General features: G+C 36.6%; 1 protein-coding gene across 1 annotated transcript in view; it reads left to right on the top strand.

The window, feature by feature from the left end:
* Nucleotides 1–13,305: 13,305 nt before the first annotated feature.
* The window catches only part of LOC132031987 (uncharacterized), a 1,050-nt gene continuing 469 nt past the window's right edge, over nucleotides 13,306–13,886 (top strand). Inside the window, exon 1 of the mRNA XM_059421824.1 lies at nucleotides 13,306–13,886. This exon is cut by the window's right edge and continues 469 nt beyond it. Within this exon, the coding sequence (XP_059277807.1) occupies nucleotides 13,306–13,886 (581 nt within the window).

The following is a 13,886-nucleotide window of genomic DNA, read 5'->3' as shown; positions in this document are numbered from 1 at the left end:
TTATAGGCCACTTTGAGTCTTAGATCTAACTAACATGTGTTAATTTTAATACTATCAATCTGTTTTAGTTTTTTTATAGCATTAGAAAAGCGATTAAAATATTGTCTGTGTCACTTATCGTACTTGTTTAAGTCAGATCATATGTCATAATCACGTTGACTAGCAGATCATATGTCATAATCACGTTGACTAGACCTTCCCAATTTTATTTTATTTTTGCAAATAAACGACTCCTGGTTGGATTTAACTCAAAGATACCCTATGCTAATTGAAAGGAAAATAATTCAAATTCAACAGTGTTGGTCAGATTTCTAGCTAACGTACGTAATTGTAATAGGGGACTAATGTAGCTGGTGGCGTACATACACTGAATTTCAAGTAAACCTGCCCTCGAGAGGGGAATAACAGCTGAAAACGACTGCTAATACCGAGTAGGCTAAGAAGTAAAAGGAGGAAACCGCCTGAAAAACTGCTCGAGATTTAGCAAAAGCGGCTCTGCAAGTCAGTTACTATTGAACTCAATGACAGAGGCAGGAACTCATATAAGAGGATTCAAAAAGAAAAAAAAAAAAAAAAAAAAAACTAGAATAGCATATCTGGAATTTAACTTGTGAGCTAAAGCAAACTTTGAACCGCTTCACGCGGTACGCTAATTCTTTTCCTTATGTCAAGGGATTCAATTGAACTTTCTATTTTTACCCTATTTGAACATGGCTCCATTGACGGAGTCAAAATTTTTATTAAGAGGTTAAAAAATATAAAGAAATAAACACACGAAGAAACCAAGGAGGACGTTCAACATCTACGATATATACATAATTTTTTTTAACCTTCTATATACAGTATAAGTTTTCGCTAAAGATGAACTGCCTTGCCCCTTACTGGTACCACTCCTGCATGGCTCTATACCTTTCTAAACACCCCGGGGGGGGGGGGGGGGATCGGGAGATTAATTATTAATAGGTGAAATTGTAATTCTATCAGGGAAACAAATTTAGGCCATTTAGCTAACGGCGGGAATAATAACGAGACCCTTTGGAAATAGTGGGTAAAGCTACTCTATATCAAAAACATTAGGAGTATATTGACCCTTTGCTCTTTTCTTATTTTGTTTGGTTGTTGTTCGTTTTGTTTTCCTAGATGTATATACATCTATCTTTATAAACAATTATGGTGCACATGGAGTACGAGTTCTTTTAACAACAGATACTAATTATGAAATATCTGCTGCCATACAAGTTAGGACAACTCAAATAATGATGCTTTTGAATATCCTTGCTTAATTAAAAGTTCGAGCTATTTTGCTATTTTTTTTTAAGGGGGGAAAAGATTCGATATCAAATGTATTCAGTGAGATCTGGTCTTAAAATTGATAGAACAGTGTGTACGGACCAGGCCGATAACAATTATTTGCTAGATGATAAAATAAATTGGGTTTAGTTTAATAATTAGTTGGAAAATGCCATACTTAATCAAGTTAGCTTCACCAGAAACCAGTACTTCGGCAAATTAATTGTACATTTTATCTATAAAGATGGTGTCTACCCTTTAATACTACTCTCTCGGTCCCATATTACTTGTCCGTTTTCCTATTTACACGTCCTTTAAGAAATCATAAACAAAAGTGTATTTTTACTAAATTACCCCTATCTCTTCCAATAAATTGCACTCTAATCAATATTGGTTTCTTTAAAAAATAATTAATGCTAAGGTTAAAATAGGAAAATTTTAATTAATTCTATCTTGATTTTGTATGGACAAGTATTTTGGGATGGATATATTTAGTAATGTGGACAACTAATATGAGACGGAGGGAGTAATTAGTTCTACACCTGATCATTCCACCTTAATAACCTTCCACCAGTACGGATATTGAGTGACTCCACCCTTCAAGGTTAGGCAGATAAAAAGAAATCATGTTATGTTTTTAAAACTCCTGACGTATTAAATTGTACTTGAAATGAATTTTCACTTCTTCCCCGTCGGCAGTTGGCGGACTGCTTGAGCTACTCCCATGAGCAAGAGTTGATTGCCGCATGCTGGCTGGGGACCGAGTAAGAACGATTCCTCGGGCGTCAAACAACCAACTCAAAATTGGTATGGATAAAGGGAACCCAATTTTAAATTTTCATAATTATTTTTCAAATAATCCTTCCTCGGACCCCCCGCATTGATGGGGTCCAACCCCATGTGATAGCAAAATTCCATGTGCCAATTTACTTGGCTGATTCTCTTTTCCTTGGAGCCAAAGTTTGGCAAGTTGTGGAGGATTTCTCTTGTAGCATAAACGTAACACTACCCATAATGATTCCATTCTTAGGAGCTAGAGATGTCCTATGTTGATTCACGTTTCAATGATATTGTTCATAGTAAGTCCTTTTTCAGATTTAATATGCTTCATAGAGTCACATGATAATGAAATTGCTATTTCATAATGATGATCGGAGGTGTAACGACCTTACGTCACTTCGACAGATTTAGGTGACGACTTTATATATGCACTACCACCTGATCGGCTGGTCAGATGATGATGATTATGCCCATAGAGGCCGATATGATGATGATTATGCTCACAGAGGCCGATATGATATGATAGGATGCCCACAAAGGCTTGACAGGCGTTATATACGCATATTTATGTATGATCAGGCGTTATATACGCATATATATGTATGATTAGGCGTTATATACTGATGTGCCATAAAATTATGGCACATTCGATGTTTTTTGGCTATAAGTTTTACTTGTTTTTTGGGCAAGTCTTGGTCTTTTTGATGTGTTTGTGACATGTTGCAGATGTTTAACGTATTTCGGGAGCAAATCGTGGAAATGGAGTAAAAAGATGTTCAAAGAAACAAAAATAACTGAAGCCTGATTTATACGGAGGAACATACGGACCGTAGAATATTCACGATCCATAAAAGCCATTGTAGATGCTTAACAGTAAGGCCTCAGACTTGAAGAGGAAGTCCGGGCAGAAGTACGGACCGTATATTTTTTACGGTCCGTAACTCCCACCGTAGATCGGTTCCAGAGAAGTCTTAAAGAGCAGAGGATTTTACGGACAGGTTATACGGACAGTATAATGTTTACGGTCCGTAAAAGTGGATCGTACATCTGACAACTGGAGAAGATTTTACGGAAGACTGTCACTGATTCTACGGACCGTATAAAATGTACAGTCTGTACATTGGACCGTCGGGGGCAATTTTGTCAATCCTATTTTGCACGACTTTGACTCTTATAAATACCTAATTTAGGTTTCTTGTAAAGCACATTACTACAGAACTCAATTTTATTTTCCTTAGCATTAGTTACTCATAGTTTTGGAAGTCTTTTGAGGATTACAAACAATTGCAATTAATTTCTCTTCAATCCCAACAAATCAATTGTAAGCATTATGATTCCCATTATTTCTTATTGTTCTTCTTCCTCTATGAGTAGCTAATTTCCCTTACTAGGGTTGTGAACCCAATTGATGGGTGTTTTGTGATTGGGTTTGTGATTGATATACACATAATGGATTGTTAAGGTTTATTTATTCTTCATTCTTCATTCATAATTAATGGTTGCAAACATTGATTAAAGCCATAAACCTTAATTTATTTGGGAAAATAATTAGGGTTGGTAAGAATAAATAACAAAGACTCAAAGCTTTAAACTTTGTTTAATAAATTCACTTAGGAATAAGAAGAATTTACTTGGCATGATTAATCGTTCTTCATAGTTACTTTCTTATATTTGAAAAAATCATGGAAAGAGATAATCTTTATTTATTGGGATATAGTAGAGATTCATATAGAGATTAAGTGCATTCATACAACGATCCATTAGAAGTATATCAAGATCAATACCCATGCTCATACACTCTATCTAACGGGGACACAACCTTAGTTTCTTTTACCATAAATTTCCACCAAAGCAAGTAGATAGCAATTAGTCATAGAAAAACCAACTTTTACCAAAATCATCGGATTAAGACATTAGACCTAAATTTAGCATCCTACGACTTTAGTAACCTTTTCACACCATATTCCCTGTAGGATTTGACCCCAACCTTGTTGGGTTACTATATTTGACAACGTCCGCGTTATACCACTAATAGGTGTAATTTGAGCGTATCATATACGCATATATACAGTATTTATGCATGTCATTGGCATTCAGAGGCAGTTCAGATATACAGGTTGCATTCCTTTTATCCTACATACTTTCATGTCTTCTTTATGTTACTTTCATGCCTTACATACTCAGTACTTTGTTCGTACTGACGCCCTTTTCGCTTGGGGGATGCTGCATTTCATGCCCGCAGGTTTAGGTAGAACAGTTGATGATCCACCTCCATAGGTTGCTGTTCAGCTGATATTGGAGCACTAACCTTGTCTCGGAGTTGCTGTTGTGTTTTGATACGTTATATTTTTGTTGTATATACGGGTATGGCGGAGCCCTGTCCCGACTTTGTTATGTCATGTACTCTATTAGAGGCTTGTAGACAATTATGGTACATTTAGAAGACGTATGGCCCCCTCATCCTATATTTCGTTGTATAGTTGCCCATAATGGCCTTGTCGGCTTGTACAGTTTTGTCCGGCATAGTTATATATTCTTTGGGCTCATTTCTTTTCAGTATATTTCTCTTATGATTTAGCGGGTTTCCATCTGACGATCCCAGTGGTCCACTTTGTTTATGATTATGATATGACAACATGATTAGTGGTGCTCGACAGGTAGGGCTCGGGTGCCCGTCATGGCCCTCCGATTTGGGTCGTGACACTCTTGCCCCTTGTAACTAGTGACCTTGATAAAATGAGCTGAAGTGCAATGCCGACACCGTAAAATCTATATGCAGTCGCATACCTGAAGTACAAGCAGATCAGTGAAGGATGACAAGTGAAGGAATGCGACCGCATCCCAAGAATGCGGCACCGAAAGTTGGCAGCATAAATCACGAGGTTGGAAATTTGAGAATTCAAGGCATGAGAATGCGATCGCATAATCCTGTTGCGACCGTATTCTCGTCGCCGCATAGTGTCATTTAGGATAATATTTTGTACCTTTTGTCCGCCCTCTATAAATACCTTGTCTAGGTTTTCGTCCACACATTGAATATTCTCTACTCAGACTTTTCTCTTGGCTTTTAGCATTAAAGAAGAATTTTTTGTGGTGAAGAATTCAAGACATCTTTTAGTTTTTACTCTAATAAATCATTGTAAGACATGAATGCTTTATTTATTGATGCTTTTATTTCTTTTAATATGAGCAACTAAACATTTAGCTAGGGTAGTGGGTCCAATGGATGTGTTATGTGTTTGGGTATGATAATGTTCGTTTAATGATTTCTTGAAATAATGATGATGATGATGAAGAAGAAGAAGAAGAAGAAGAAGAAGAAGAAGAAGAAGACGAAGACGATGTGGCAGTAATGTGGCATTGATGTGGCGCCAATGTGGCAGAGAGTGTGCAACACTCTCGACTGTGCAACTGGGCTTCAAATTTTGATTGTGCCATGTCAGCCAAAAAAAGTACAAAAATACAAAAAAAATAAGGCTAGGGGGGTAATAGGTCGCCCGCAAAGGTTGGGTGCGTCATAATTAATCCGAGTATACGTTGGGGGGTTATGTATTTTCCCATTGCTTTCTAATAGCTTTTTGTATTGTATATTTAATGGTGGCCAATATTAATAGTGCCTAAAACCCTTGTCTTGCATGGAAAAAGAGACCAGGAATAAGAAAAGAGCTATTAACAAGGATTTGGGGGTTTGAACCCCATCTAATGGCTAGAGCTAGGAATAGAATAGCTAACTTGAATAAAAAATGGGTATTTTGTATCTCACATCATAGTGCTTGGAAGAGCTTGTGATGAAATTTGTTACTAGGTTGGAAAACTAGTGATAAGCTCTTAACCCATTGATTAAAGCATGATAGTTCCCTAATTAAACTGGTAAAGAACCCTATTCACATAACTCCCCTAAGGTACCACAACCCTAGTCGTCTCTTTAATTGTTAAACAAACTAACCATTTGCTCATTAATTAAGTAGTACAATAGTTTAAAATTAATCAAAATTATTCTCCCTTTTTTGGAAATCGAGAGGAAATGTTGAGACTTACACATTAATTAGTATCTTTCTCGTTGTATTCCCTGTGGGATTCGACCCAATCTAGTTGGGTTTTATATTTGATTCAACGACCGCTTTGCACCATTTAGGAGGTGTAATTTGGGCGTATCAGTTGACACAACAACATCTTACCATGCCAACCCGGTAAGAGATCTTTTTTACAGATATGTCGAAGGTGATTTCAGCACTGTGAAAATGGGTAACACAAGTTACTCAAAGATTGCAGTGATCGGAGACATTTGTGTCAAGACAAATGTTGGATGCACATTGGTTCTGAAGGACGTGCGCCATGTACCTGATTTGCGGTTGAACTTGATCTCTGGAATAGCTTTGGACCTAGATGGATACGGGAACTATTTTGCAAAAAAAAAATGGAGACTCACTGAGGGACCATTAGTGATTGCAAAGGGAGTTGCTCGTGGCACGTTGTACAGGACAAATGCAGAAATATGCCGAGGTGAATTGAATGCGGCTCAAGATGAGATTTTTGCAGATTTGTGGCATAGAAGAATGGGTCATATGAGCAAGAAAGGATTTCAAATTCTTGCCAAGAAATCACTCATTTCTTTTTTCCGAAGGTACAACGATAAAATCTTGTGACTACTATTTATTTGGTAAACAACATAGAGTCCCGTTTCAAACATCGTTCGAAAGAAAATCGAATATACTTGATTTGGTATGTTCTGATGTTTGTGGTTCAATTGAGATAGAATCGATGGGCGGTAACAAATATTTTGTTACTTTTATTGATGATGCTTTACGAAAATTGTGGGTTTATATCTTGAAAACCAAAGATCAGGTGTTTCAATTTTTTTAGAAGTTTCATGCTCTGGTGGAAAGGGAGATGAGTCGAAAGCTAAAACGTCTCTGCAGTGACAATGGAGGTAAGTGCACTTCAAGAGAATTTGAAAGGCACTGTTCAAGCCATGGGACCAGACATGAAAAGACAGTTTTTGGAATCCCACAACACAATGGTGTAGTTGAGAAGATGAATCGCACCATTGTTGAGAATGTGAGAAACATGCTTAGAATGGTTAAACTGCCTAAGTCATTTTGGGGTGAAGCAGTTCAGACAGCCTGTTACCTGATCAATCATAGTCCGTCAGTTCCATTGGAGTTTGACATCCAGATAGAGTTTTAACCAAAAAGGAGATGTTCTACTCGCATCTGAAGGTGTTCTGTTGCAGAGCTTTTGCACATGTACTGAAGGAGCAGAGAACAAAGATGGCTGATAAATATGTTCGCTGCATATTCATCAAACATGGAGATGAAAAGTTGGGGTACAAACCGTGGGATCTTGTAACGAAGAAGGTCATCAGAAGCAGAGACATAATCTTTCTAAAAAGTGAAGTTGGAACTGCTGATGATCTGTCAGAGAAGGCAAAGAATAGTATAGTCCCTAACCTTGTTACCATTCCTTCTAACCATCCCAGAAGTACAGAAAGTACGATTGACGAGGTTCCCGAACAGGGGGAGCAACCTGACGAGATTGCTGAGCAGGGGGAGCAACTTTGTGATTATGTCGAGCAAGTTGAGTACCCTACTCAAGAAGAAGAAGAACAATCTCAACCTCAAAGGAGATCAGAAAGGCAAAGGGTAGAGTCATCCAAGTACCCTTCCTCAGAGCATGTCCTCATTAGTGACAAGGGGGAGCCAGAAAGTCTAAAGAAGGTGCCGTCCCATCTATAAAAGAAATAGTGGAAGAAAGCCATGCAAGAAGAGATAAATTTTCTGCAGAAAAATGGCACGTACAAGCTGGTTGAACTTCTAAAGGGTAAAATACCACTCAAATGCAAGTGGGTCTTTATATTCAAGAAAGATGGAAATAGCAAGTTGGTTAGATACAAAGCTCAATTGGTGGTAAAAGGCTTCAAACCGAAGAAAGGTATTTATTTTGATAAAATTTTCTCATCTGTTGTCAAAATGACTTCTATTCGAACAAGTTTGAGCTTAACAGCTAGCCTAGACCTTGAAGTGGAGCAGTTGGACATGAAAACTGCATTTCTTCACAGAGATTTGGATGAGGAGATTTATATGGAGCAGCCAGAAGGATTTGAAGTATCAAGAAAGAAACACATGGTGTGAAAATTGAATAAGAGTCTTTATGGGTTGAAGCAGGCACCAAGGCGGTGGTACAAGAAGTTTGACTCATTCATGAAAAGTCAAACTTACACAAATACCTATTCTGATCCATATGTATACTTCAAAAGATTTTCTGACAACAACTTTATTATTTTGTTGTTGTATGTGGATGACATGCTAATTATAGGACAAGACAAGGAGCTAATTGTCAAGTTGAAGGGAGATTTGCCTAAGTCATTTGACATGAAGGATTTGGGCCTAGCACAATAAATTCTAAGGATGAAGATTGTTCGAGAAGGAACAAGCAGAAAGTTATGGCTATCTCAAGAGAAGTACATTGAACGTGTACTAGAATGTTTCAACGTGAAGAGTGCTAAGCCTGTTAGCATGCTTCTTCTTGGTCATCTGAAGTTGAGTAAGCAGATGTGTCCTATAACAAAGAAGGAGAAAGAAGGCATGGATATAGTCCCTTATTCGTTAGCAGTCGGAAGCCTTATGTATGCAATGGTATGCACTAGACTTGATAGTGCTCATGCAGTTGGTGTTGTTAGCAGGTTCCTTGAAAATCCTAGAAAAGAACACTGGGAAGCACTAAAGTGGATACTCAGGTACCTGAGAGGTACTACTGGAGATTGATTGTGTTTCGGAGGATCTGATCCAATCTAGAAGGGTTAAACAGATGCCGATATGGCAGGTGATCTTGATCACAGAAAATCCACTACTGGATATCTGTTTACTTTTTTAAGGGGAGCTATATCATGGCAGTCGAAGTTGCAAAACTGTGTTGCACTCTCTGCAATTGAAGCCGAGTACATTGCCACTACTGAAGTTGGTAAGAAAATGATATAGCTGAAACAGTTCCTTCAAGAGCTTGGATTGCATCAGAAGGAGTATGTCGTCTATTGTGATATTAAAAGTGTAATAGACTTGAGCAAGAACTCCATGTACCATTCAAGAACAAAGCATATCGATGTGCTATATCATTGGATCTGGGAAAAGATAGAGGACGGATCTATCCAGGTCAAGAAGATCCCTACAATTGAGAACCCTTCGGATATGTTACCAAGAGACAAGTTTGAGCTATGTAAGGGACTTGTCGGCATGCACTAGAACTAGAAGCTTGGTGTTACCTCCTTCAGGTGAATGGGACTGGAGGGGGAGATTGATGGGGTACAGCCCCTTGTGATAGCAAAATCCCATGTGCCAATTTACTTGGCTGATTCTCATTTCCTTGGAGCCAAAGTTTGGCAAGTTGTGGAGGAAAATTAAATTTCTCCTGTAGCATACCTGGTGACCAAGTCTATTTTGGCCTATAAAAGGAGATGCAATTCTTCATTCTCACATACACCAAACAAAGAGAGAAAGAAGAGTGAGGCATTCACAGATAGAGAAATAGTCTGTAAGGAAAAATAAAGAGGGCGAGCGATATTGTAGTGAGGTGGGAAATCTTAAAAGAGGATTATTTTTTGGAGTGTGTAGTGGTCTTTGGAGTATTTTACTCAGGCCTACGAAGTGTAAAATCCTTGCTATAGTGATATCAATTGCTCCTCTCGGCCTATGGTTTTTTCCCTTTTGGATTTCTACGTACAAATCTTGGTGTCATTATCGCTCTTTTATTCTTGTTGATTACCGTATCTCCGTGCTATATTATTAGTCCGCTGTAAATACCGTGAGTTATTGTTTCTCTGACGGGCTTATTCCCAGCACGCATAGTGGGAGCTTAGTGCACCAGGCTGCCCTTTTTTTATTTTGCAAATAAATGTTATATTTGTATTAAAAAAAGTTACTTACAATCAGTGGCGGATCCAGGATTATCATTCAGGGGGTTTGAAAAAAAACAACAAAAGATAAATATTAAAAAAAATAATGTTGCTAATGGGGATTGAACCTAGGACACTAGAGACAATTTTGAACACCCCAGACCACTTTAGCTAACCTTTTGCATTTATTTAGAGTGTTCAAAAATTAATATATACAAATAAATATAGAAAACTTACCCTATATAAATACTATAATTTTTTGCCGTGAACACCCTCCCACCCACATAGATCCGCCCCTGCTTACTATCCTTAAGAGTCATTTGTGACGACGACTCGGCGATTCATGAGATTCTTCAATTCTGACCAAATATTGCATTGTGTTACGTTATCGATGTAGGAACCGACATATCCTAATCTTATTTTTATGTCCAAGAAAATAACAAGGTTATTACATGTTCAAATGCAAAGTCCTTACATTTTGCTGAATTTTATTGTTTAAGATCTCATAATTCCAGCTGTTTCAACATTCGAGTACGTAAAACAAACAATTATTCTCAGGCCTCCGATCCCTGCTCCTAAAATTATCTTATCTTGCCTTAATTTTAGCTAATTAAGAACATGTTAGGTCGTCCGAGATATTTATGAACATATATTTAGCAACGTAAGTTATACATTTTCGTTTTAACAATTTTCTCCGTCGTAGGTATATATGAACAGAACATGTGTGTGTATGTGTACATTTGGCAGGAAAAAGTCATAAATTAAACAGCCTTGGCTTGTAAGAAAAAGGGAATATTGCCTCTTCGATTAGGCGACTGCTTGCTAACAAATCACAATTATTGCTGAGAGACTCATAATAATTGGATCATTATAATATATGATAAAAAAATAATGAGATAAGGGAAGTCACATGCTTATCTTCTGAACAATTGTCTCTACTGAGGCAGTATTAGATCGTCTGAGCACTTTTATTCTTTGAATATAAGTTATATATAGTAATATTGTGAAAAAAATTATACCATTATTGTTGTTTGACCTCTTATAGCAAGCATTTATCATGTAATCTAGGTTACTAAAAAATATAATGTGTACATATATGAACAAATATTTGATTTTGTTATAAATTAGAAATTAAATATACCTAAAGTTAACATTCTCGCGTAACGTTACGTTAAGACCTTTTATGAATAAATTCAAAAGGCATACTCTTCGACCAATTCTATTTTTGTTCTTCTAGCCAAACATGCACACTTTTAGTTAAACGTTGATATATCTCCTTTATAAAATTTGTTTGCTTCAACAGAGGATGTCGGAAGCAGTACCCTTTTTAATCAATCTTATTATATCAATTGCAAGGGCGGAGCCAGAGGGGTGCAAGGGGCACATGCGTTGCACATATATCTCAAATGATTTAGTACAAGATTTTGCATTACCACATAAAATTATTGAAACATCTTATCGAGTAACAAAAGACATATTAATAAAGTAAAAAATTCATGAATTTGATACTTTATTGGCAACTTGATAGTTGAGCTCTGTTGGGATATATATACTATTAACCATGTGTTTGGATATAGTATCTATTATAGAACAATTATTTATTCATTGTTTAATAAAGAATTAAATAGATCATGTACTAGTATGTGTGTCCTTTACTTATATAGTAGATGATTTAGTGTATAGAGTTTAGCTTATACACGAAAGATTAAATCGTCGGTTCTTATAAGTATAAAATTTATGTTCACAATCGAAGATGGAAATTGGACAAAGCCATCGGTATGATTGTAGCACAAGATTAATATAATGTATCTTCATTATGGGAACGGTGTAGTTAGTCTTCTTGTGCTAGTACATTTTGTATGTATTAAACGGACCAAGTAGAGATAAGTGTTTTTGTCTTGAATATATAAAACAAATTCTCTAGTTCATTAAATGTACTTATACTCTTAATCTTGATATAATTATTATGATCAATGTGATTTGTTCATTATTTTGATTTATTAAAAGGTACGACTCAATTGCGGGTCTATGTATTCCTGGTAAATTGGATAATAGCAAATTACATTTGTGAAATAATAATTAGTTGATAGAATCCGTGTCTCGACTTTGAGATTGATGATACCCCTTTATGGATGCTTATAAGTCTCATGTGAAAACCACGGTGGATTTTTTATCCGTCACATGATGTAAGTTAAGCGAAATATAAAAGATTAAATTAGTCGATGAATTAAATTGTCGGTAATTTAATTTATTTGATTGGTGTCGTAATCTTAACATGGGGAGTTAAATAAATTTTTAATGAAGGATTTCGAAATTAAACGAGGAGTGCAATTACGGTTTTCTAGTGGTAATAAATTGTAATTTATTGTGGTAGGATTAATTCATTCATATTCCGAATTAATACCACAATAGGAAGCCTCGTTATTAAATCTGTGGTCCCTGCTGTGCCTGAATATTCTAGAACAAGGAAAATAAAAGGAAAAATAATATCCTTGGTGGGTTAGGAAAGGGCTACACGTTTTTGGCTAGGGTTTACCCTAAAAACGTGTGTATATAAAGAAAGCCATTGAACCCTAAGTGATGATTGTTCTTTAGCCGAATACTTGCCACTCAAGTATTACGTTCATAGAACTTCAGGATACACAGTAGAAGACCGTGGAACTAGAGGATGAACGCGTGGATGGTTTTTGCTCGTGCTTGAAGGCTAGATTCGAGGTTGCATTCACGCTTCAAGAGATAAGTATTAATTTTATGTTTGATCAATATCTTTGATTATGTGTTGTCTATATTACATGCAAGTTCGATCCTAGCTATTTGCTTCCGCTGCGTATGCCTGTATTCCATCAGAGCTCAAGATAAGCAAATATGACATCTGACAAATAATAAAAAAATAAATTTCAATGCTCATGCCTGTGACATCACTGTAACCATTACAACACTCATGGTCATATACAATTCAAAAGGAATAAAAACAAAAATGAATTGAAAGTGAAAATTGTGTCGAAACTAATAAACATTCTATAATGTAGACCATAAATAAATATATGTACAAGCAACATAGTGAAATATAATCTGACGTCTAAACTGAAACATTGCATATTGCAACAGAGTCACTCCAAATTTTAATAGGTAGATTTGTAAATCAACTCTCATTTGGAGTTAAAGAAAATAAAGGATCAAATCTTTCTTTAAGACAATCCAAAAAGAAAATGTTTCTTACGACTCATGCTTATGGACAGAAACGCAAACTGGTTCATTTAGTGTTGGTACTGCTTGGGACAAGATGCGACAAAGAAGACCAAAAATGACATTTAGACAATCTTTGGCATAAAAATATTCCTTTCAAAATGTCTTTTCTCACTTGGAGAGCCATTCAAGACAGACTATCCATTGATAGCAAAGTTGCTAGTCTTGGAATTTCCATAGAGCCTGGGTGCTATTGTTGTGAGGGGGATATCACTGGCAATACTCGTGAAAACATTGATCACTTGTTTGCCTATGGAGGCCTCGCAAAGAAAATTTGGAGCTTCTTTGTGGGTCCATTGAGTATCAATTACAGGAACATTTCCTTCAAGCTTATTCTTTTGAACTCGTGGAACCTTAAGACCTCTAATCCTATAGCTGCTTTTGTATCGAAGATCATCCCTCCTATCATTTGCTGGGAGATTTGGAAATCCAGATGCAGCAGTAAACATGAGGCAATTAAGCCTACTATATATGTCACAAAATCTAACATACTTTTTTCTACTCTGCAGATCACAAGGAATAAATTCACAAAGGCAAGGATTGGAAATTCATGGAGTAGCTTATGTAGAGCCATGGAGAATGCAGTCAACCAAAAATCAGCAATCAGTGTTAGATGGATAAAACCTCCCTCCATGATGGCAAAACTGAACAGTGACGGAAGCAGCAAGGATGGGCAGTGTGG

This window comes from Lycium ferocissimum, chromosome 9, assembly GCF_029784015.1.
Source record: "Lycium ferocissimum isolate CSIRO_LF1 chromosome 9, AGI_CSIRO_Lferr_CH_V1, whole genome shotgun sequence".
NCBI classification, from domain to species: domain Eukaryota; kingdom Viridiplantae; phylum Streptophyta; class Magnoliopsida; order Solanales; family Solanaceae; genus Lycium; species Lycium ferocissimum.
The sequence above is the reverse complement of the archived record's forward strand: the minus strand, read 5'-3'. Positions and strand labels throughout refer to the sequence as shown.